The 27527-nt window shown below is 35.4% G+C and overlaps 1 protein-coding gene across 3 annotated transcripts; it reads right to left on the bottom strand.

Annotated features, from left to right (window-relative positions):
- Positions 1-4003: 4003 nt before the first annotated feature.
- Positions 4004-27280, bottom strand: LOC137405715 (uncharacterized). Of its 3 annotated transcripts, none has more exons than XM_068092075.1 (9): positions 27172-27280; positions 24335-24386; positions 20087-20296; positions 17460-17556; positions 14243-14381; positions 14023-14107; positions 11388-11473; positions 5231-5290; positions 4004-4527 (listed from the first exon to the last, which is right to left on the bottom strand). In XM_068092075.1, the coding sequence occupies exons 2-8, from the start codon at positions 24348-24350 to the stop codon at positions 5255-5257; spliced, it is 669 nt and encodes a 222-aa protein (XP_067948176.1). In that variant the 5' UTR covers positions 24351-24386; positions 27172-27280; the 3' UTR covers positions 4004-4527; positions 5231-5254. The 3 variants fall into 3 exon arrangements, with proteins under 3 accessions (XP_067948176.1, XP_067948175.1, XP_067948177.1); XM_068092074.1 differs by having other exon boundaries at positions 27221-27276; XM_068092076.1 differs by lacking the exon at positions 24335-24386 and having other exon boundaries at positions 27172-27269.
- Between the last annotated feature and the right edge of the window lie 247 nt (positions 27281-27527).

Raw genomic sequence — 27527 nt, 5'->3', positions numbered from 1 at the left:
TACACATTTCAGTTGCGTTATATTTACAAGGCAGTGCTAAAGTGACCTACCAAAGAGTAGGCAACATTCAAAACTGCAATTGAGTTACTTACCTTTAATTGAGTAACATTTGCGCCATGATGCACACATCGGTCAAAGCAACAAAGAAATGTAGAAAGTACTCTATACTGATCATCTACCTCTTCAGCTGTTTGTTTCACATAAACCGTTTTATTTTTGTCATTGGTTTTACCAACGACAACCAGGGTGTCATCAACGAAGTGTTGTAAAAACGTCATTTTGAAACATTCACCCAGGCCCGTATTCCCTGGGGCGGCTTGCCGGCTGAGCCGCCCCGACTTTTTAGGAATTTTCCGCAGCTAAGTACAGTCAAACTCGGATAACTCGCCCTCAGATAAAATGTAAAGTTTCATCTCAAACACAAGGTTAATTCGAATGGATTTGTTTGGTCCGTTCCCACGCAATAATAAATTGCTTCAGATAACTCAACCTCAACTTCATTTATTCGAAAAGTTATTTGCCCAACGGCTATGGAGACGGTTTTTATCGCTGTAGAATGTCACTTTATTCCAAACCATAGAGACAAACTTCAACTTTTAGTAGTTCTTAGGCATCATTATTATCATCATCAGTGGCAAAAGATTCTTGTTAACGACTTTTATAAAGGTTTGCAAAATATCAAGTTTTACCAAACATACGCTTGGCCATGTCCCATCGAAAGCATGAAAACCTCCGTATGAACTTAAAATAAATTCGGCAAAATTGATCTTTGTTAAAACTCTCAAAAGAAAAAGATGTTTTTTTTCTGAGCATTTTAACTGCGGTCAAGTTTTGCCTATTTTAATTTTAAAACGTCTCGTCAGTCACATCACCTAAAACAAAACAAATCTCAAAAAATTGAAAAATGTTGATACTTTCCGATAAAATTTTTTAAAACTTCACGTGAGAGGCCCGCCTAAGGCCCTACATAAGAGAAACCTGTTGGGGGCTTACACCGACCCCTTCACACCCCCAGGTGTTCATAACTAGTCGCCTAACATTAGCCGCCCCAACTTGCAACCGGTGAATACAGGCCTGCATTAACCAGTCTGTTAATACCAATTGTATTGTTGTTGGTAGGAAACTAAAAATCCTTCTCTAATTGATGTCAGTATATATAGAGATGTCTGTTAAATAGACAGCGAACTTTTTCAACAATGGTAATGGTTATCAATTTGCCTGTTGATAACTAAACTTAAAACAGAAAATATTATCCCAAGTATTCTTTTAAATGATAGCTGCTACTCTCTCTGTTCGTAACCCTTCGTAATTGATTAACGACAAATAATTTACATATATTTCATTCGTTGAAATGAAGGGTCCTCATTGGACAGATTACAATTTCCATGATAACCCCTTCTATCTGAACACAGTTTTATTTGAAATTCGTTCAAGAGCATTCACAGATGTATCATTAATATAAGGTGATATTTGAATTGATGTTAAATTGTCAAAAAGGATACATAAAGTGTAGTGAGGATGCCAAAGCCTTTTTTACAACAGCAGGGGCGTTATATGTGCAAACTTTTGCTCATTCACAAAATTCTGTCCATGTAATTAATGAGATGAATAAAATGTTGGTCTAAATCGGGTTTTAATCATTTCAATCAAAATTTTCTGAGAGTTTTTCTGGTCAACAGCATAACATAAATTTTGAGTACTAACAATGCCAAAGATTTTCTAAAATATTCTGTTTCACATTTTGTTTTTTAGTCTATCAACAAGCAAGTTAGAATTCTAAAGCATTTTGAGTTAGTGACTATGTTAAGTTCACAAATGAGGGTCTAACCGAAACTTATTTTACTCAAGTGGTTAAAAAGATAAAAATTTAGCAAAAACAATAAAATATTGTTTCATAAATTTGCAAACATTAGTGAAATCCTGGCATAATTTTCATCAACTAAATTGGAATGGACATGATCAACCTAGTACAGTCAGGTTTGCACATATCAGTAATCATAGTTAAAGGAAAACTAAAATTTTGTACCAACATAAAAAATGCTTCATAAATTTACAAACATTAATGAAATTCCGGCATCATTTTCATCTACTGAATGAGATTGGACAATATGAGCCTATCAAACTCAGGTTTGCATAAATCTGTAATGTAGATTGTGTTTGCTTGTAGTGTCTGCTTGTCAACAGCTACACAGTCCGGGCTCACTTTTGCTGTCGCTACCACTGTTGAGCCAACATGATAACCCAGGGTGTGCATAAAAAACCTCTCGCAGACAACATGACGTTTGCCAGCACTATCAGTCAATTGGTAGGCGTAATGAACCTAAAATAAGAATATACACGTTGCTTGTACATGTTGCAAATATTATATGCATTAAAGATAAGCAGAAGCTCATGGATGTCATCAGAATCAGCGTTGGCATCTAGTATTACTGGAAGAGTTGGTTTGGCTTAGGTTGGCTTGAATTGTGTTACAAAATATACACTGTAGGCTAATCAATGTGCATCTATATTGTAAGTGCAAATAGAACATTGTCAAATCTTTTAATGTTACATGTTATACAACTAGGAAATAATGGCTTCATAAATTGCAAAAGTTGTCACTTAGGACGGTATGCAGACTTGACTGATGTCGTTGTAATAAAATATTGTAGAGCAGTACTTACAGATATTATGGGTGTGCCACCTATCCTCAGGTTAGTGGACTTCTTTTCAGCTAAATGATGAATAAAACTTTTTTGTTCAACGTAAGGAATGTCTCCTTCAAACAGTGCGTTTTCCTTCTACGCCGCAGCTTGTCTTTTAACGCTCGCCTACGGCTCATGGTACTTGCCTAGACCACATTTGCAGACTTGCATAATGCTGTGTGACAGTGTGGTATGGTCCTCAATTTTATATACTGGGGTTATGTAAACATGTTATTTTGTTTTTGGATAAAAACCTGCGCAAACCTCCTAACTAGTTTCACCAGCAGAAACCATGGCTTCATGCATTGCATAATTGCAATCATAACTCTGTAAGTGTTGCTAACTAGTTATTCCAGTAGAATACCTGGCCTACTTACTCAACATTTTGCTCGCATAACTAGTTTAATGGGATTATTAAAGATTATGCTTCACTTGGATCATCTTTGTCTTATAATGCATGTATGTTGTGAAAATCATCTTATTTCCGTTACATCTCTAGAGTGGCTTAAAGAAATACTAAAATTTGGTCTAGTAACTAGTTTTACCAGCAGAGGGCAGAGTAGATGTTTCTAATACCCCACTTCGTGATAAGGGAATATGAATCTGGCTACTGAACTACAGTAGAGGTTCCTAATACCCTACTTTATGATAAGGGAATATGACTCTGGCTACTGAACTACAGTAGATGTTCCTAATACCCCACTTTATGGTAAGGGAACATGACTCTGGCTATTGAACTACAGTTGAGGTTCCTAATACTCCACTTTATGATAAGGGAACATGACTCTGGCTATTGAACTACAGTTGAGGTTCCTAATACTCCACTTTATGATAAGGGAATATGACTCTGGCTACTAAACTATAGTAGAGGTTCCTAATACCCAACTTAATGATAAGGGAATATAACTCTGGCTACTGAACTACAGTAGAGGTTCCTAATACCCCACTTTATGATAAGGGAAAATGACTCTGGCTACTAAACTACAGTTAAGGTTCCTAATACCTCACTTTATGGTAAACAATAAAGAGGGAAATAAGAACCAGGACTTTTTTTCTTTAAAAAGAGAAAACCTCCATTCGTGAATGGTAGACTGATCTTTTGTGAAACCAGCTTGTGATATCCGAACAGCCACATTTTTACACTGGATCATCGATAAAAAATATTAACTTTTTGCATTTTAACACTTCTTTGAGTGTTACTTGAAACTGACTAGTATTATCTCTGTCATACCTTATTACTAGTTTATGACCTAGACCCAAAATATTCACCAATATTACGAGATAAACTTGTTACTATTTAAGAAAATTATAACATGAACTCGATTGCATGTACATAATATATTTAGGCTTTTCACAACTCAAAGGAAATGCGACTGAACGCAGAGAGATGAAAATGCAGCGAATAAAAGATGACAATTACAGTTGTGATTATAAAGGCTGTAGTGTTGGCACAAAGATCACATATAATATAAAAAATATTGTACCAGTATTGATCAAATAACTAGAAAAGAGATGAATGCAAACGCAGAAATAATATAAACAAAATTAAAACCTTTTACTCGCAGATCAAGCCGCACAACTGATGTCGAAATATACAATGAGAACAAAAAAGACTTACCCAGCAATAACTAGAAGAAAACACACTGATTACTTGTTCTACTATGATTGATCACACATACAATTCATAGTTACAAAAAGCAGATATTAGTAGATTCGGGAATGTTCCAGTGAAATTGGAGAGATCATTCTAATTAGAAAACGTGTTTGTCCACAGTAAGTTTGTGCCAAGAGAAACAACACCATCTACATGAAAGATGTCGATATTATTACTCAACCAGTATTCCTACAAAAGAATACACAACCGTCATGTAGACCAAAAAGAGTTGCTTTCAACTCTATGATTACAGAGTTACAACAGAAAATTGCTTGCTCAGCTCCTACTGTACTGAAAAGTTTGAAGATTTATCTATGGGTACATGAGAACATTACTCCTAAGGATTAATATCACAAGTTAATAAGGTTATAAGTGTTTATAATTTAATCATCTATTTAATGTCTAGATTAGGAGTGGACAATGTTTTTTTTACTCACAGATGCATTTAGGGCCAATCATATACAATTATATTCACATGCACATATTATACATATATATATATATATACATACAGATATAACAAATAATAATTTAAATATATATATACATATCTCTATGCTATGTACAAAAATATACTATCTATAAAATCAACAGATTGCTGCAGAGATTGCAGAATTTTATTTGTGCATGTAATACCAAGCATTTTACTTTTGATTGATGACTGACTTCATATAAAATGTGAGTCCGCTTTTGAACCCAATTTTTATGGTCAGTGAAACTATTTCTGAAATTTGATGTCTTTGCTAAATTAGTAAATAATCAATCTATAGTTCTTGAAACAAGAGTATCAAAATAGAAAGTAGCCAAAGATCTGAAGTTGTCTCATCGCTATGGATCAGGATACATAACTCCTGACAGAAACTAATGACAAAGAACAAAAATATATCTTTACCTTAATAAGCTGATGAGGTCAGTCTCAGGGCTGCATCTTTGCTAGGACTTGCTCAGCATCCTGCAGCACATTAGTAAATAACATGAGAAGACAACTGAGAAGCACCCACCATTATTCCATCATGACAATCTTGAGAAAGTACCAATAGGAGATCACGGCTTCTCACTAATTGTTGATGGAGATGCAAGCTGCTCTTTTGTTAACATCTGCTACCATGACAACTCTTGACTAATAGTACTAATAATACTACTTGATACTTGATAGTTTGAATGCCTTGGATAGTAGCCGTTGGAACTACTTGCAATGAAGGAAGTTATAAACAAAACATGGTGACACCTGTGACGTAGCAGTGAAGTTGCAAGTTCAGTGGAACCTCTGCATTCTAACGTGGTAGACTCCCACAGATAGCGATATTTTGCTTAAACCTCCAACTGCAGCTTCAAAGCTATGAACACACCTTTTACTACAGTAAAGACATGTTCAAATCCCGTATGACACAATCTTTTTTCCAGCCTCCAACTGTCACTTCGCATGGAGGAGACGACTCATTTTACAATAAAAACTAGATGGATGCCAGGTATTGCACGGGTACTAAAAACAGCTTATAAACAGTTGCGGGTAATGTAGTTGCCATCGACTAAATTGACTAATTAGCCAATGACAAAATTAGCATATTTGAGTACCTTAGCCAACTTAGTAACTCAAGCTTGCCATGAAGCCAGCTGGTAAACGTTATGTTACAAGTAATGATCTCTCATGCTGCAAGCTTGTGTATTTTAACATGTGTACTGACTATGTGCACAATTAATCCACTGTATAGTACGTATGTCATGTGGCTTAGGGAATAGAACATTTGCCTGCAGATCTGGAACACAGTGTTAAAACAAGCGCTAAGCAAATTTTTCATTTTTATAACTTTATTGCTATAACTGGAGACACGAACTACTGACACTCACATTTATCTATCTATATATATATATATATTTCTCAAAATATGTCCGTATGTGTATTCTAGGTTTGATTGTCCGGCTATAGCAATTATTAAAATAGTTGTAGCTGGACAACAATGCAGACGCAAAGTCATGGCTAACCGCCATTAGAAGCCTATCTCATTAAGCTGCTTACTAGAATTTTTCCATTGGCAATGTGCCTGGCTAACAGCTTAAAAGTTACAGTTGTTTGACAAAGTTTTAAAACCTTAACAGTCGTTTTTATTTTTCTCCCAATTTATTTCAACTACACAAAACACTTCTCTAATGATATGTAATTTGTAAGTTAGAATAGGAAATGTTGTTACATGTTAAATGCAAATCAATTTTCTGTCCAAAAACTTTTTTATTACCTGGGCAACGCCGGGTGGCACAGCTAGTATATATATATATATATATTTGTGAAAAAAATACATAACTGCAGCTGGAAAACAATGCTGACGCAACATCATGAAGTACTGTCATTATAAGCCTAGCAGCTTACTAGAATTTTCCATTGGCAATATGCCAGGCTAACAGCTTGAAAGGTACAGTTGTTTAACAAAGTTTTAAAACCTTTACAGTTGTTTTTTATTTTTCTCTTTTAATTTATTTAACCTGCACAAAACCTTTCTCTCATGATATGTAGTTTGAAAGTTAGAATGGCAAATGTTGTTATATCTTAAATACAAATCATTTTTTATTACTCGGGCAACGCCGGGTAGCAGAGCTAGTATACATATATTTGTGCAAAAGATACAACCAATTGAAACTATTGCATCAGTGACTACGACTGCAGACAAACTCTGTTCATCGTATAAATTCAAAGTCAATTTATAACTAAAAATAGGTATCATACTTGAAGGCTTATAAAACACACTTTTTCATCGACAAAAATAGCCTGAAAAATCTTCCTGGGCCTTATGTACATAATGCAGGCTCAAAATCTATAAATTTTTATTGAAATTCTGCATGAAAATGCCATGCAGATGTCTTAGCCTAGCATTTGGCGAGAATGAAACCGTTACAGTAGAAACTTTCATATTTACTGTATTTTACAGCTGCAAATATGGATATAAGATATGGTTCGTGATTATTTTACCACAAATTATTTTGACCGAAATACACATTTGTTGAAAGGTCATTTATCAAAATTAAAGCTTTTCATCAAAAGTGTAGTTTTGGTCGAAATTGGTTCCTGCTGAAAAAAATGTACATTTTTGGCGACTGCAAAAAAATAAACTACGGTAAACGAAAAAAGGAAACCGTGATAATGATGCTACAGCGTTAAACTACTGCATTCTGGTGATGACTACGAATTTTCTGGTTTTGAAAATGAGTCAAATTTGACGACTCCATTTTTTATGTTTATACTAACTATGATGTCTTATATCTTACTAAGTCTTATGACTTACTATGACGTCCTACATTTCATTATTTCATCTTTCCAACTTTGGCAATAGTAAAGTTTCTGTATGGATCGTGTTTTCTACCTCCCCAAATACATAATTAATAATAGTTTCATAATCATTCAGAGTAACTGAATTTTTTCATTCTGTAACAACCTACTAAAATTATAAAATAGATATAACAATGTATGAACATTTTTTTCTCTCGATGTTCTGCTGAAATTTGGGTGCATCCTATGCAAAATGCGTCTTATAGGCCGTCAAATAGCTAAACCATCATGCACAAATTTATGTTGTTCTGATGCATGTGGCACATATAATCCATCCTATATTAAACCAAGTATTACTATAAGAATACACTGTAATTAGTACCACAGCTCAAAAGACATGGTATCCCTACAATGAATACTGCAGAGGATTACAAATAGCACTAAAATGAATGTGGCATAAAACTCAATTATTCAAGTGATTATAAAAGAAGTATTACATTCTAACCATACTGACAAGTGAACTGAGGTGAAGCACTGAGGATACAAAACCAACAATGCATAGGTTCAAGCAGTAATAAAGATATGTCGTGTAGTTTACTCATATTAGACTGCGTGAACTTTAAATTAACTTAAGCATGCTTTTTGGTTATTTTAATATGTTAGAACTTTTTGTTTTCCTCTTAGCTTTTACCTTCAGTCTCACTGCTTGGAAACATCGCACTGCTTGAAAAAACTGAAAAGACCATACGTACGCTAAAATCACTTCCGAGTACAATATTTGTTGGACCTCGAAATCATATGTTGTAAGTTTTGCCACTGAGGTAATCGTAAAAGAATGAAAGCTAAATAGCAATGAATGTACAGAGGTGGGACTTTACACTCCTTACATCAACGGATGTACAGAGGTGGGACTGTACACTCCTTACAGCAATGAATGTACAGAGATGGGACTGTACACTCCTTACAGCAATGAATGTACAGAGGTGGGACTGTACACTACTTACAGCAATGAATGTACAGAGGTGGGACTGTACACTACTTACAGCAATGAATGTACAGAGGTGGGACTGTACACTCCTTACATCAATGAATGTACAGAGGTGGGACTGTACACTCCTTACATCAATGAATGTACAGAGATGGGACTGTACACTCCTTACAGCAATGAATGTACAGAGGTGGGACTGTACACTACTTACAGCAATGAATGTACAGAGGTGGGAATGTACACTCCTTACAGCAATGAATGTACAGAGGTGGGACTGTACACTCCTTACAGCAATGAATGTACAGAGGTTGGACTGCACACTCCTTACAGCAATGAATGTACAGAGGTGGGACTGTACACTCCTTACAGCAACGGATGTACAGAGGTAGGACTGTACACTCCTTACAGCAATGAATGTACAGAGGTGGGACTGTACACTCCTTACAGCAATGAATGTACAGAGGTGGGACTGTACACTCCTTACAGCAACGGATGTACAGAGGTAGGACTGTACACTCCTTACAGCAATGAATGTACAGAGGTGGGACTGTACACTCCTTACAGCAATGAATATACAGAGGTGGGACTGTACACTGCTTACTCTTTAGATTTCATCACCATAATAACTCACCGCTAAGATGTAAGTGATTGTTATTAATTTCAGAATATTTCAACCGTTTCACCTATACTCTAGGTGTACACACCATAGGCGGTACACTCTAAACGGTACACCCCAAAGGATGAACTCTATATATATATATATATATATATATATATATATATATATATATATATATATATATATATATATATATATATATACAGTGAAACTCGGATAACTCAACCTTCAAGGGACCGAGCAAAAGTGTTCGAATTATCAGAGTGTTCAAGTTATCAGAGCACTGTCACAAGTCTATGTATTCACTTATTTATTAGTAGATACATGAACATATACAAACTATAATATAAATCAAAAGCACAAATGGCTTGTTTCAAATTAAATGCTTCTAATGTAAAGTTTAAAACGTTTTTATCAAAAAGTATAGAGATTTTTCTATCACTTGAGATTGGTTTGTTGTTTGAGGTGATGTTATTGCCAGGACGTTTTTTAGATTGACATTGGCAAAACTTGATCGTTGCTGAAATGCTCAAAGAAAAGACATCTTTTTTTTTGAGCGTTTTACCCACGATCAATTTTGCCGATCTTTCTTGAAGTTTATGGAAAGATTACCTTACTTTACCTGGGATTCGTTAAGAGCAACACTCCGAGGCAGTTCAATTAAAAGTTTTACGAGGTTTAACAGTACATTGTATATCACTCACGCTTTTTGAATGGATACTTATTGAATGTACACACGTATTCTGTGTTTAGGTCAAACGATGAATAGTTTTTTTAGCTAAGAAAACGTATACGTTTAATAAAAACAAATTTTAAGACGTTTTAAACATTCAACATTCCGACGTTGATTCAACACGGAATCAACTTCGGAAAAATATTCGTCACGGGCTAGCCGGGTCACGCACTCAAGGATTTTCGCCACGCACATACAAAACAACATGCGATTTTTGTTTTGTATGTGCGTGGCGAAAATCCTTGCGCCCGTGGCCGGGCCAGTCCGCGCTATTCATCGTATAGCAGTATAAATCAAATTTCACTAAACCTTTAGAACAGTCGTTGACAAAAATATTTTGCCGATGGAGGTAATAACGACGCTTATGAATTACGAAAAGTTGAGGTTTACCTCTATGGCTTGGAATAAAGTGATTTTCTAAAGCGATAGCAACCGTTTCGGTAGCCGTTGGGCAAAAAACAGTTCGTTATAACAGTGTTGAATTTGAGTTATATAGAGCCATTTATCATTGCGTGGGAACGGACCAAGCAAATCCAGTCGAGTTAACCATGTGTTCGCTATATCCGAGGGCGAGTTATCCATGTTTCACTGTATATATAACGGCTATATACCCTAAATGATACAACCTAGGCAATACATCCGAGATGATATACCATAGCAGAGGCAACCTAAGCGATACACCTTAAATGATACCCTCTAGGTGACGCATCCTAGGCCTATGGCCTTATCAGTGATAAAGTGATAATAGGCCTTATGGCCTATTATCACTTTAAAATGTTAAAAATGTCTTTAAAACTTGAAAGCATTCTAACTCAAAAGCTTCACGATTTTTTCATCAAAAACTTGAAGGCGACACCATCGAAATGATGAATAACTTATCTCACTAATACTTTCCAATTAAAGTAGGTCGTAATATGTCTATGAAAAAAAGTTAAGCACAATAGCTGTGGCCGACCCCACTCATGTTGATCTGCCCGAAGAAAAGTGCAATGTATAGCCGACATTAGCATCTCTTCGCCCGTAAAGGGGTTAAATTTAACTTCCCAAAATTCTTATTTGAAGTTATTCTTATTTGAGTTATTTGAAATATACAGCGCCACCCTGTATTGAGAGCCGCCTGTAATAAGACGCCATTGTAGAGGGATTAAAAATACAGTACCATGGTGTTCAAATAGAGGCTTTACGCTATCCGAAAAACTTCGAAACTGCTGTTGTTCAGCAAAAAACTACAACACATCACCGTCATTTTGGCAAAAAAATGGAATTGGAACTGAGATTATCATATGAATACAAAAGCCATCTAACCTGAGACTTGCGAGCTCAAATCACAAAACTTATAAAAACCAATGCCTTGTCACTATCACTTCCCATGTGAATGTTAATGACATGCTTGTGTAAGTAAACTGATAAGATAGAGAGATGTCTACAACAAGATGCTGATAAACCTGACCTCATATAGAATATTTCTGAGCTCAGTGTAGGCCTTGTCAACATCATCATTCACTATTATATGGTCATATGCTCCTTCTGCCTCCGCTGCAATTCAGTTTTGAATTTTGTGCATACAATATTGGATACTTCTTATAGCATTAGTTTGGCATGCAAAAGTATGAGAGCTTAAAGAAATTGGAGGTAAAAAGTTAAAATTACAAAAAATACTAAAAGATTGACTTGCAACAAAATTCACATTACAGTTATTTGATATCAGAAGATTCATCATGTCTTACTCTGTCGTGTTGTAGGTGCAAAATATGTGGAAATGTGATCACAAGCTCTTAAAAGCTCAAAAACGAACAGTTAATCGCAGCCACACGAGACATCCGTAGTTTTGATTCTCTTTCCAAAACGCATAAAATGTGACGTAGTTGTAGGAGATGGCTTCTGTTTAAACTTTCAAGCAACTTCATTCGTCGAAATATTTTCACAAATATACTTCACGCATTCAATAAAACCATGTCTATTGTTCTTACGCATCTGTTTTATCGTCATTGTAATGCTGTCACTTTCAGCACTGATATCTTATAACTTACCATAAAAATTCATTCAATTTTTATTGAGCTTTTTGTTGGCCTTTCAATTCACGTGAGAACATCACGTGACAAGACAATAACCAAATATAATGACTACGTCAGAGAAATAAATAGATTCCAATCTACGGCGGCTTTTCGTTTTTGAGCTTTTAAGAGCTTGTAATCACATTTCCACATATTTTGCACGGACAACACAACAGTGTAAGACATGGTGAATCTATTGATACCAAATAACTGTAATGTGAATTTTAAATTAAGTTAATTTAAACTAAACCTAATTTTAAAAAGTTTCTGTCTTCATGCATTATCTTACAAAACAAAAGTAACAGATAGTAGTTTATTTTAAAACAACTGTGATAAATGATCTTAAACAATCATGATTCTAAATGATTCTAAACTGACCATGTTGAGGTGTATTTGAGAGCACCTCGACATAAACATGAGGAGCTTTTGACAAAATAGCAAACAAACAGTTTTGAAAATGTGTTAGTGTCACTTGTAGACATTTATATGATGGCACACTACGATAGCATAATATGATTGAAAACAGGAAGTTGACCATTACAGCTCCCAGAATTCTCTTCAAGAATTAGCAGCTGCTGCACACATTGCTCCTTTTGCATCTGGCACCAAGCATGTTTAGGAGAAATAGTGGGTGCATTTACAGCTAAAATATTTCTACAACTTAAAAAGTGATATAACTCTGTTAACCCTTTGGCAGGGGAAACATAAAAAAATGTCATTTATCGGTCATGGAGAAACGACTTTTATGTCACTTTTGGTAAACGTTTTTATAAAGCTGTCGACTAGTAACAATAAACAAAGGATTTAAACGGTAGTAAGACTTAAATATTATTGACAAGATGCTGGTAGATGAATTGGAATATAAAACGATCGTCTGAAAGTCGTTGCTTTGTGCTAAAAAATCGTGATTCCTTCGAAAAAATAAAAGTTGGAACAACCAGTCAACATACGGCTCTACGTTCAAAGCCATAAAATTGAGATCTACTTGATCCCGCGATCGTTAGTGATTTTTTTGTCTGATCAGTATGATAATAATTCAGATGATGGTAGTGATGTTAAATTTGAAAATTTTGAATATACAGAGAAAAGTGATCGTTATGGTTGCTCGGACAATGACGATGCTACTGGCGTTAGTTACGCTGTGGTGTTGGATTCTGCCGAAAGGAATGCTTCCAAGCACTTCATACATAAACAATTTTATACAGTTGAAGCTTTTTTGTAGTAGTACACATGTAAATGAATGTTTATATACAAAAGGTTTTTATTAATAGAAATAAATTTCAGTTTGAGCTATGTATATTCATAGAATAACGATTTTATTGAATTTTCAAAAACAAATCAGATGATTTGCGGTTGTTTTTGCGAGGCTTTTACCCAGCCAAAGGGTTAATCACCAGTATTTGAAAAAGTTGTTATGAGGTATGTACCTCGTAAACAGCTCAGTCTATGAACATGATTTGTGGGTGATAGATAACACAGAGATGCAATATGTGATGAAGCAAATGAGTAATAACAGCCAGTGGTAAATTGTATGCCACGAAGCATATGCAATTAGACACTGTTGTGAATTGCTAAAAAACTGTAAAATTGATGAATAAAAGTTAGACAGTAATAATTTTAATGAGTTTTTGGCTTTTTGACAATTTATCTTAAATAGCCTACATTTAAAAACAAAAAATGTTTTTCAACATATGTAATCTTCAAATAGAGTTCTTTTTAAGCAAGGCCACTTTCAAATAAAGTTGTTTTACAACAGAAAAATTGAAATAACAGTCATTTTTAAGAGCGAGACCATTTGAACAAGGTTATCTATTGAGGGAATTTTTTATTATTGCAGGTAGTTGTAGGCATGCCATTTCCTAGGAATTCAATTTAGCAATGACTCCTGTTAGATTCCTATATAAAAATTATTGATATTGGACCAGCAACAATTACAAGAATTATGATGAGAGTGCGTGTACTATTCTCTGTGGAAAGGAATCAAAATAACCAAAGGAGAGCGTAAAGTGACAAAAAGGGACAGAAACCTACAGTAGGCTATTTCCCGTTTTGCAATATCCAGTCTTCTGCGCAGACTGTCTTCCGTCTCTGTACCTCGACCTTTTAACCTCTCTTCCTATAATCAAAAACTATTGACAGAACCGTTTCTAGATACTGTATACTTTATAAATACACTAGATGTATACTATACTTTGCTATGTACCAAATAATCTATGTCAGAAAACAAGGTACCCCAACAGGTCATGCTCACCAGACAATCAATGCTAGGTGGTTGGATGAAAATATATCGTGGGTTGAGCTGGGTTTTCTTTATACTTTTCACACCTTCGCTGTCAACATCGAGGATGCATATTTTTCCTGTCTCGGCAACTCTTTCAACAGCCAGAATGCTACGAAAAGCACAAATTGTATTTGAGGATCTCACAATTTTTAGTCATGGTTCAGTGTTGAAGTTAGGTTGACCGCTAACTATATAGCAGTGCATCATTGTTATTGCTAACATCAAAGAAACATTTGTGATCACCAAAGTAGTTAATGCTTCTAAACGTGCTTTGTTTCAAAGCCAATACACTAAAGGCTACTTCACACTATATTGCCGTATCTCTGAGTTGATGCCAGAACACTTCAGTAATCATCGATAATAACATGTTCACCCTATCATAAACCCATCCGTGTTTGCATCAGCAAGTACTTTATGAGATAGTGATCTCATTTTTGAATTTTTTGCAAAGAAACTGCGTTGTTTTTGTGTGCTTGAACCAAATACTAGTCCCGTAGCAACCATCATAAATGCAAATAAATCATGCTATCTGCCAACTGCGAATTACTACCACCCAGCTGGTTCCCTTTGTACAGGCTGTCGTCAACGCTGGGCACAATATCAAGAAGGTTTGACAGCTGCAAACTTTCCCACATATACATGCTGTTTCATCGAGGCTAATGGTCCCCGGTGCACATAGTCAAAGATGAATGCCGAAAGGACAATGCCGACAGACAGTGATATAGTGTGAACCAGGCTTTATTGTGGTATTGCGTTATTTACGGTAACTGATCTGGAGATAACAGAAAAATTTTGTTGAGCTCATTTTTGATAACAAAATATGTTATGGTAAAGTCATTTTTAAAACTTTTCAAAGTTGTCAAACGAATGAAATCCTTGTTGTATCCCTATAATATTGTACTTCCCGTGCGTTATACAGGTACAGTGCTTTATACAGGTACATACAGGTACAGTGCTTTATACAGGTACAGTGCTTTATACAGGTACATACAGGTACAGTGCTTTATACAGGTACATACAGGCACAGTGCGTTATACATGTACATACAGGTGCAGTGCTTTATACAGGTACATACAGGTACAGTGCCTTTTACAGGTACAGTGCTTTACACAGGTACATACAGGTACAGTGCTTTATACAGGTAAATACAGGCACAGTGCGTTATACATGTACATACAGGTACAGTGCTTTATACAGGTACATACAGGTACAGTGCATTATACATGTATATTGATTCCACAATTTATAAATTTGTTTTAAGTATTAATAGAAACAATGTCAAACTGTTGACTCGAATGTGAACCATACCCAAAAATGCGAAGTCATTGCAAATTTTGTGTCCTTTATGTAATAAAAGAGTGTTAAGAATATTTGATACACCTACAAAGAACTTTTATAATCTTTTGAGATGAATTAAGCTTCCATATGCAGATCCTTTGAACAACGGAGAAATATTTGTTTATTTCTTAACTAAATATTGATGCAATAGTCTCAAATATTTAAAATTGCTATAGAATGAACTTGAACCGTTTCAAACATTCTACAAGGTTTATAAACATTTTTGTTGATGAAATAAAGAAATTTATTGAATGCAAATGTCAGCAATTGACACCCTATTTGGATGGCTGTAGCTGCTGTATGGCAAACTGCGTATAGGTCTTGAGATTGGGCCACTGACACACTCATCAGAATGGCAAGATTAAAGAAACAGCCATAATGGTAAAACTCTGGTCATCCAGCAAAATGTATTTATCTATTAGTACATTATCTCAAATGATAGAATATATAATACAATGTTCGCAATGCCTGATGGTTAAAGCTTGATGCATGAGTGGTTCACAGATGCTCCAGTGGCAGCTAAATAATTATTCCTAGCAGCTACCATTGCTTTTGATTGGTTGATGATTTATGTATCAGCACTGATGCACAATTAATTTCAGGTGTTAGCATGACAAGAGGAGAGAGTGGTAGCAGTCAGAATAAAGAAACGGCTACACACATTGGTCCAGCTACACACATTGGTTGCATTTTAAGAATTGACTCAACTACCTGAGATAGATTAAGGAAAATAGGATTTATATCCTGATGACGTGAATAGCTTTCCCAGCAGAAAAGCAATTGCATTAATACCCTAAGATATGAGTGCCCTGACATGAGAAATTCCTGACATGACAAAAATTCCAAGCAAACTTTTGTCTTGAGATACAAGACAAATTTGAGATACAAGCATGCAACATGGTCTCAATGCAGCCGACTATCCACGTTTTTTCCTGTCAGATAAAAAAGATTTGGAAAAGCTGGCTAAAAGTGGTGAAAGCGAGGCAAAAAAAGGAAAACGAAAAAAAAACAAGAAAACGAAACGAGAATCAAGTTTAGTGCGAGACTGAAACTTATGTTTTAAGCGTCTATCGAGTAAACTGAGTTCATTAAAGTTCAATTTCAAGTCTATGTTATGTAATATCACAAAAGTGTGGCATACCAAATGCGTTACTATCAAGTCTCTTTCACACAATCTTGTTAGCCGCTACCGTCTGTCTCGAAAGTAACAACTTTGTACAGTTCTGTACATAATGTCACATTTCATTGCAAATCATAGCCACTAAATAGGTATTGGTTACTTTGTGAGAAAAATCGGTGAATTAGAATAATTAAAAACATGTTCTTACATAGTAATAACCTGTTTTAGGTGTTTTTTTCAGAAAGTGGAAATGTATGTAATTAATTTATATAAGAAACATCGATTGACATAGCCTACAAGCTCGGTCCCAGAACACATTAAGCTTGTATCTCAAAGTATTACTGTATATAAAAAAAATATATAAAAGAGACACTCGGTAAGACCAAACATCCATGAAGCAGTCTAATTAATTCTACTGTGTGAAAAGATAATGATTTGTTGGTACGAGAGCAATGATCATACCAGCCTCATTTCACCTGCTCAGACATAAGGCTAAGTTTGCATTAACAGCAAATATAAATATGCTAAATGTGTTTCTAACAGCTGTGAATGCATATTATGATGGCCAGTATCAATGCGTAGTCTGCACAGTCTGCACTCTTTCCCTTAAGTAATTAAAAACTCAATATTAACAACCTGAAACCCAATATTAACAACCTGAAACCCAATATTAACAACCTGAAACCCAATATTAACAACCTGAAACCCAATATTACCTAACAGACTCACCTGGTTCCATACAAGTTTCTAGAATACTCTGCATGCTCTATAAACTCATTGTTAGCTATGGCCGCTTCCATATCCTTCCTTGTTACAAAGTTATATGCTAAAACAGAATAATTACACACCGGTAATGTCGGTGTACACTAGGGAAGAAAAATATATCACCTAAGAATCCCGCTATTATATACTAAATAAAGAACACCAAGTGACAAAGAGGCCTTCCAACACCCATGATTGATTTGGACATAAACTAGACCGACCAACAATATGCTATAGATTCATAACTGGCTGAAAGAAACCTTATATAATTGATGAAGCTGTACACTAGACACAAATTTATGGCCACACGTTAAAGTGGAAAATGAAGCGTTACGAGTAACATATATAGTTACAAGCTATTATGTAGGTAATGGAGTTAATAGGATATAGCAATTGTAGACAGCTACGATGCGATGGCAGCTGATCAGATAAGCACTGGCCAGGTCAAGCCTGTCTAGCGTCAAGATGCCAACATGTCAGTATAGTTTTAGTAGCCTGAGTACTTTACATTATTATAAGAAAGCCTAAGTTTTCCAAACCTTACATTATACGCAGACAACTCTACCGGTCTACAGCATATACCGTGCCTACTGCCTATACGATGAAGAGAGAACAGTTTTTGCTCAAGTGGATATATAATGAATCACTATATTATGGCTCATGTGTAAATGTTTCATTTACTTTTGTATGTTAATATAATAATATGACTGCTAAAATCAAAACCCTTCAGATGGAAAACTCATGGATATCGTATGAGCGCATAGAGTGGAGGATGATAGAAGAGAAAAGATTTTAAAAGCAGTAATAAAAATGCAAGCTGAATCTACTATTTTCGTTTTTTATGGAATGTTTGTAACATAAATATTGTGCTTCTAGTTGCCATAGTTGCTACTAATGGGTTAGTAACATCAACAAGCTTTGGTCTCTTCTCACTGATCAGCATTAAAGCACTTTACAGTGGAATGCTAAAAGTATGACATTAGCCTGAAATATTCACTGGGCCAGCATACGTTGACAAACAAGTGACTAGTAAGGGGGTAGGACCTTAAACGTTCATTGAGCAATGTGGGCAACACCCAGTTACAACACTGGATATTCATTATTCATACATTCAGCTTTTCTTAATGTAAATAAACAGTAGACAATAGAATACACTGTACTACCAGTGCTATAGTACGAGCGGAGTGCGAGTTTACGCGATGCAACTGTAATCTAATTAGGCCAGTAGTTCTTAATCACTGCGTTTCCATTATGCCAATGACGCAGATTTGGAATTGTGCGCACGTTTCATTATCGTCGCAATAAGAGTTGCAATGGACATGCGACCGTTGAGGATTGACGCAGGGGCTTTGTTAAAACGATGAGGGATGCTATGCCAGAGGTCATAGTGGCACATTTCTGTCTTAGAGGAAAGCTTTCTTGTTGCAGTTTGGAAAATGCCTAAAACGGAATAGCTCGCTCGGCATTTTGTAGCGCTTCATTCCTAAGTGCCATTCCCATCTTTGGCAAACACAACATTCAATAAAAAATTGTTAATAACAAAACATGTGTGACTTGAGAGTCTTTGCTATTTCCATCTTGCTGATAACACAAAGTCGCGGATTAACGGGGATCATGGAAACATAGTGATTCAAATGCTAGTCATAAACTACATACGACAGAGAGATACAGTAGATGCTGCTACAACATAAATAATCCCTTCCAGGAACATTTCCGTTATAGGGATTTTACATTATACGAACAGTGAAATATATGTAAACTGCCTAATCTGTTCCAAGATCTTTCCAAACTCACCCAATCCATTTTGATGTACAAATAGAAAAAACTATACTTGGCAGTTTAATTTGTTGGCTGTATCGAACTGCAGTTTTATTAGCTTGCATCAACAACTTGTCTCTTTTTTTGGATCAATTTCACTGGTTTTATAAACTATGATTACGGTTATTTTACAATAAGTTAGGAAAAGCACATAATCGACGTCTACAATGATTTGTAAAAGTTTTTTCTTAACAGCGGTCTATTCTGCAAAGTAAAACTAATAACAAATACTTCATACGCCTATAAAAAAGCAAACAAAAATATATTTTACTATTAAGAGAGCGGCGGCTACCTTTTCGTCATGCATCTGTATTCAGGGGTCAAGGTTATGATAAAAAATAACTTTCAACGATACTCCCAACTCAGGAAATCCGGATTGTTAGACCAACGCTGTAACACCTGCACCAATCAATTGCCTTCAAGTATTTATGTATTAACAACTGCGCAGCCACTTATTCTCTGTTTTGTCAAAACATCTGACAATCTATTACCACAAACTAAAAGGTCATGGAAGTTGTATAAATTATAGATATAACACTATACGTACGCCGTTTTTTCTCTCACAAAAGCAGCGAAATATGTTACCATTCAAATCGAATTTGAGAAGTTGCGTCTACTTAACACTACGTTATACGAGATTTTTTATGTAGTGCGAAGCAAAAACTTTACATAGATTTTTTCTTCATCTGGAATTTACGTTATAGTATAAAAAACACACATGTATTTGATCAGAAGAATTATGAATTAAAACCACCAAAATATATGCCATAACTTACCAACACCATCTTGCTCGCCAGCTCTGGGGCTCCTAGTAGTGTGCGAAACACTGAAGCCGAAAGCCCCTTCAAATTCACTCATAAGTCGATTGAGGAGTGTGCTCTTTCCTGCCCCAGAAGGTCCACTTAAGACCACAGGCTGTGGCATGCCGGAGTTTAGTTTACTAGTGTGATGAATGAGCCGCCCAAAAAGAAATTCATCTAACAACGCTAAAAAGTTGACAATAACCTGTGGGTGGTATGACCTTGAATCAATGGCTACTCAATTTACAATGAACTTTCACAAACTAAACACAAACACCATTACTTATTGAGCCAAACAAAATGAAACCGAGGATATAGATGTTTCACTCTCTGAAAGAACATTCATTGATCCAATAGTAATTATGAAATTCATTGTTCTTAAGCTTTCATCATTTGTCAACGGTAAGAGATAATTGCCCTTCTAGTAAGCGGGATAAGACATCAAGCAAACTCTTGGACATGAATTAGTAGACTGAAACCCAGGCATTCTGGATAAAGCTAACGTGTTAGAACAAACAAGGTGAAGAGTGGAGAGATGATTAGCTGAAATTCAATAAATTGCTTGTTGATCAGGGTTATCACATTACTACCTTAATGAATATGAGGAATTATAAGCTTTGGCCTCCCGTACTGATTATAATAAAAAATTATGCCAAAACATCTCAAAATCTTGCTTACCAGGATTTTTCCAAAATTTTCTAAAAACTTGGAAGCCTTTCCAAGAAGGAATGCTCTTCAAGCATGAAAAAAAATTTATATGACACAAGCCATGTAAGCAACATTGGATCAACTTCGTGTATGTAACTTCATGCAAGCAACATCCATGAAACAGAACAATGTTTATTACAAAGATTAGGCAGTGAGGGATAATAAAATTTAGCTAATTTTTGTTTTCTAGCTACCTGGAATCTAGTCATTACATGCACAAAATGGCTTAACAAGCTATAAAGCAATAGATCGCTGAAAGTTAAATTGTTCAAATGGAGTAACCGCCCAGCAGTTCAGACACGCAATTGATATGTAACAGTGCTTCAGAAAAGTTTTTACAAAATATGGCAACCTGGTTTACACCCTAGAAGCCAATATTACAAAAACAATTTTTGGCTGCGACTACAGTTTTATTCAGGCTTGACATATGAATGTAACTAACTAACATCAGCAATGGCGCTAATTAGCTTGTAGTATTTTTTTTTATAATAACATACTAGTGCACTAACTTTTCAAGAGAGCAAGACAGACTTACTACAGGGAGCCAGTCATGAAGTATTAACAAATGAAAAAGAACCAAGAGTTCATGATTACTGCTGAAGTGGGTGATATTATGGCTAACATGTGTAAGGCAATTCTCCGTGCATCAATGCACAATGTGTGGCTATTCTATCTCAGCTCACGGGTGAAAACTGGCACGCATGAGTGACAAGTAAGCAACTTCTGGTCCTTACACACTACCAAAAATAGTTTGCAAATTGCAGACTAAACGTAGAAGACATGATGATAACCGGAACTAGGTGAAAGGAGGATGCATAACTTACATATAAAATAAAAGATCGCTTTTACTGAATGCTCAAGAGGATAACTTGGATTAAATTACTGTCTAGGACAATTAGAGGGTTTATTGCCATATGCTATAGTAACATGACAGATTTCTCATGACCACTTAGTTTTAACACTAATCCAGAATTTGCCTATAATAGCAGTCCTAGTAGGAAATTATGCAAGGCTGTCAGTGAGTCTTTTTAAGTACTTTTTAAGCTTTCATTTACAATTATATACAGTGGTAAGACGTTGGTGGCAAAACAGAGACCTGCTTGGGTAGTACTGCTCCGTATAACTAGCACTGAGTTTTAGTGAGAAAGATTCTTTCACAAACCTTTGTAACATCTACCTACACATGTACAACTGTATTAACCAATCGTATTCACTCCTTTATGGGTAGTACCCAGCATTCAAACTGTTTGTAACACTGTTTGGAATTGAGTTTTAGCTAACTTTGAAATATATACCAACATGAAACTGCTGATATTCACATTGGTTCAACAGTACTAAGATTGTTAAGTCAACATTCCTACTCACAGCAAGCATATCTCTGCTAGGCATATGTTTGCACTAGTTTAGGTGAACAAATGCCCATCAATTTACCAACGGTATGCATTCTAAATGGTGTTCCATTTCAATGAGATTTTATTTGAAATTGGTGGTTGAGAGCGATAAACGGTATACAGCAGACGCTCCTACGATGTAAACAATCTATTCCGCGCACGTGTACGTTACAGAGTTTATATATTATACGAACAGTAAAGAATATGGCAAATGCTTGAGCCGTTCAAAGATCTTTTTAAACTCACTTATTTGAACTTTTGAAAAAGAAAAAACTTGACTCAACTCTTTAATTTATCGGCTGTACTATAACTGTGAAATCATCGGTTTGTATCAATGTCTTTTTTATTTCTTCTTATCACTTTCACTCGCCTGTGGTCCATGACTGCGGTAATTAAACAATAAGTTAAGGGGAGAGCACACCTCCAATGTCCATTTACAATGAGTTATCCAATTTTTCTAGACAGCAAAGTCTATTCTGCAAAAGTAAGCTAATAAAAGATAGTTTATACGTAAACAATAAAGCAAGACGAAATAAATTTTACTATAATAAGAGCGGTGTCTATCCGTTCGTTTGTTTATTTGTCGGCAGAGTTCAAGGTTAGGATAAAAGATAGCTTTCGATGATGTTTCAGCTCTCGACATTCCGATTGATCGACCGACACTAACATCTGCATAAATTCTGAACAATTGCGTGGCTACTGACTTTCTGTGCTTTATCGACACGCCTTACTTCCCCGATGGCAAACTAGACTATCAGGGTGCATGTGTATAAAACAGACACACGTCATTTTCTCTCCCAAGTGCGGCAAGAAAGAAAGCGATATTTTTAGGCTGACTAGGAGACCCTCGTTATTCAAAATGAATTTGAGAACTTTCCCCCACTCGCCACTTCACGTTACATGAAACTTTTTACATAGTGTGAAGCAAAAACTTCACATAAATTCTTCACATTATGTAGAAATTACGTTATAGGAGGTATACGTAATAGGAGTGTCTACTGTATTTTGTTACAAAAAAACACTATCAGAAAAATAGAACTTGGACCTGCTGCGACGATCGGCTTGCAAACTCAGTGCCTTTGCGCATGACATATATTTGATTCGTAAAGGATAATTACATCAAATGATTGATGGGAATATAGTCACAAACTCACCAGCCAAGACTGCCAAAAATAAGATTGATACAATTAAATGGCTTCTGTAAGGAAAAGATTGCGCAAGGAAAAACACTGATCTCGGAAGACTGGCCCAATTATGCACAAGAGTAATATAGTAAGTTTGGTAACACCACAAAGCGTTAAATACGGCAGACGATTCGCGAACTCATGAGGCATTCATGAGAAAAATTAGTACTACCACTAGTTATTACTTTGACTTTCATCAATGCACTAATGATACCTCATGGAGTGCACTAAGCAACGTTAGATATTGTAACATATCATAGGCCAACTAATAAATATCTCAACTCTACATTTTAGTGACATTGATTTTTTTTAAATCTGCTGACAGAACAGAATGCATAAAATATTTCAAGTGATTTGTAATCAATAAAATAAAACACCTATGTGTAGGAAATCATTTTTGCTAATATTATTGATCTAATGTAGACCAAGACACACAGGTACAGCATGTTAGGTAGTAGATGGACATCAAGACAAGTGTGAAGTCTAGATCTTGAGCAATAAGTCAAACTTACACAGCCAAAGAGACAGTTACACACATACATGTAGTTACTGTTTGGCCAACAGCAACTTTATCAAAAACCAATAAAATACTTTTTGGTTCTTGTTGAAAAATCATGAAGTTTATTTTCAATGGCATCGGTAAAAAACTGGGTTTGCCATTACATTGAAAGCAAAACACTAAAAGGTTTAACAACTTTGAAGCCTGATAAATGGTTCAGCTCACCACCTGCATAGCCAGTCATGACTGGATGCGAGCTGCAACTTAGCACTAACTTATTCAATCCCACAGGACACGATTTAAACCAAACAATGATGTTGAGATGAGATTGAAAACATATATTGATAGATTGAACATGTACTCTAGTTATGATAGCCAAGGAGGAATGAAGGTTGGTTAGAGACTAGATTGTGACAAAGCGTAAGTCATCTGGTGTGATTACCTGCGAGTTTGAGCATATTCGCTGTTAGGTGAGGCTGCTGAGAAGCTATAGTCTGTAAATCACCGAAATGACAAGATGATCAGCACAAAACTCGAGGAAGTTTAAAGCTAAGATATCCGCACAAGTGTGATCAGTTGAATATTTGAAAGCTTAAACAAATCTTTATATTTGGATCTGCTTGCAATGAATTTATTCCATGCAAAGTATGCCAAACAATAAGGCACAGATTTCAAGTTTACGACTGAAACAAATGATTTCCTTGATTGATGGTTAGCTGATAGCACACATTATTGCATCAACAGTAGCACATAACATTACAGTGTCTGAATGATAATATTTTGACGTAATGTCGACCAATACCAGGTTTTATAAACATTTTCCTGTTGTGTGAACGGTCAAAAAAATTTGCGATACTCGCCTCGGAAAGTATAAACCGGAAACAGCTGGGATACTATATACCTGAAACCACAAAATAAAACAGCTCATTTTTGAACAAGATTTGTCCACACCAAATCATTTTTCATGAAAGCAGAACATGTGTTAATAGGTTTTAAACAAATGACTTCTATGTATAGCTAATTTTACAGCAAATTTTTTAAATTTTTGATATGTGCAAAGGTAGAATTTCTTCCAAGCAAACTCCACAAGCTAATTTGTGTAATATATAGCCACAGTTGAAAAGTTATTGCGAGATAGATATACCAGACAGTTTTGGTAGTTATGAAATCTGCTTCAAACTAGCGTTACAAATGTCTGCCTGGTTGGGTAACCAAAACATGCAGTGCAGAAACTAAATTAAAAAATGTATTAGAATGGCGGCTAACAGAATAACTTTTGTCTAGCAGCCATGCTTAGGCTAATCGTTGGCAATGACACATGTATATACTCGGTTTACCGAAAAAATGACTTCATGCGTCACCTTGGAAGTGATGTTGAAATATGGTTTGTCTCCAAAACTAGTTTAGTGTTGTTTTAACAGTCAAATAAATGCTGTAAAAATAAAATATTTTGATTACATTGGTACAAATAGATATATAGTTCTAAAATGCTGTCAGTTGGCATTAATCCTAATTTGAAAAATGCTATGTCAATTTTATATTTGTGAGATAGACCTATAGGTAAACCTTATTCAATTTCATTGCGTGGGAATCTCTATGCTCTACTCCTGAAATTTTAAAACTAAAATATGCTTTTGAGAATACAATTGTTAGCAAATGACCATGTTGTGATTAAAAGTAGGCAACTGTTTCGTCGTCTTTCATTGCATTCATTAGAAACTCTCTAATTGCGTTTACAATGAAATTTTAAAAGCAAAGCAAACAATTTGCTAAAAAAAACGTTGTACTCCTATGACAAGTTTAAACAAAAGTAATGTTTTAGCGTTTGAACGATAGTTTCATCAAAAACGTTAAAAAGCATAAAGCTGCAGTAAAACCTGGGTAATCTTGAAATTTCAAGACGAAAGCTTGATTTCTTTACTTGTATTTTTTTAAAACACTCTAGCAATTGACAACATACATTTACATCAAAGACATTTTTCATGATCAAATAATGATTAAAGAATAACTGTAGAGTTAAGTTATTTAACTTGACAATTAAAACGGGTATTGCTTTGAAAATCAGCGCTGACTAGCAACTTGCCAGTGGGTTCCGTGCACAAGTCGTCTTATACTGTCTGAATAATAGCTCTCATGCACAACTGTAAGTGTTACAAGTAAGGTGACTGTTGAATAAGTATGGCTCCTTATTACACAAGTTGCAAACATGAAACGACAGAACATTTAAGTACAATTCAATGCAATCAAGCGTAATGCTGAAATGAAATCTAAATGATAAAAACTCAAACAGTTACCCTTGTAAATGTAAGAATGTCAAGGCTATATATATACATGTATACATAAATATATGCAAAAAGTTGTGCATTAATGTTACAACGATGTTCTTTACCGTGATAAAGATTGTAATTTTTGCCTTGTAATTCGCAGTTTATTGCTCTGTGTTCTTTGTTTTCCCACCCAACAGTGGAGCACAGATGCTCATACAGCAGGTACTGGGTGTTAGTCCATGGGCTTTTCACCCAAACTGGCTGCTGAATTACATGTTTAATCTGAGAATAGCTGAACGACAATTGGGGAAGCTCAGCTTAGTAAATCCATCACAATACTTTCGTACAATGCATTTTAGCAAAGCAAAAAATGCATAGGAGTCTCGGATAAATTCTTACAAATACGTCCCAAAAGGATCATCATATGCTCCCAACTGCCTTCTAAATTTCCTATTCGCCTCATCCACATATTCTCAACATTTTGAGTGTGGATTTCATCATTCAGGTCAACAAAATTTAATGTTCAAAGTATAATATGAAGAGGAAAAATAAATATCTTTGGTCTAACTATGTTGTCAGTTGCTACAGTGGTTTGAAAAAATAAAAAACTCCAGTTTTTGTACCAAAATTTCAGAATTACCGAAACCGGTTCTATTTATTTGTAATTACCAGCTTTACACACCAATGAACGCATATAACGTTTGAGCTGCAAGCTAATACTGAACTGAAATCAGTGTATCGATCATACTTTTGATAGAATATGCACCTGCTACAAAACATGATACTTATAGCAAACACAAAAAACTAAAACAGCAAAAAGTTCACATACGTAATATACAGCCTAATATGCACCAGTAATTATTATGATTCAGTAACCAATACTTTTGCTACGAACAGCGGCACGACGGCTAATAGTTAATCATCACAAAACGTTTTATCGCAAAATAAACAGATGTGGATATGAATATGAACTTCATAGCTAATCCTAACGTCGATAGAGAACAACGCCAACCTTTGCACAGTTTAGGAATCTTTTACTACAACAATTATTTGTAACAAACCGCGTGCCGTAAGTACGCAGCTAGCATCAACTTCTGGCGTGTACATTAGATCGGCCTTGACCAAAAACGAAGATTGGCGACTAGGTCTACGACCTTACAGAATTTTGGGCTTCCGTTTGCAATCAGAAAGCCCTGGCAAAGACCAATGAGATATTACGGAGTTATGCGCCCAATGCTTTAGTAAGCTAAGGTGGCACAACTATTAGCTTAAGCCATGAGAACAATCTTTGAGGTATGATATTCGTAAGAGGAAGTAGTTTATGCTTAGCATACCATTGTTATTTATTGTGCTACAAATTTGTCTCTA

The sequence above is a fragment of the Watersipora subatra genome, chromosome 10 (genome assembly GCF_963576615.1).
Source record: "Watersipora subatra chromosome 10, tzWatSuba1.1, whole genome shotgun sequence".
NCBI classification, from domain to species: Eukaryota; Metazoa; Bryozoa; class Gymnolaemata; order Cheilostomatida; family Watersiporidae; genus Watersipora; species Watersipora subatra.
The sequence above is the reverse complement of the archived record's forward strand: the minus strand, read 5'-3'. Positions and strand labels throughout refer to the sequence as shown.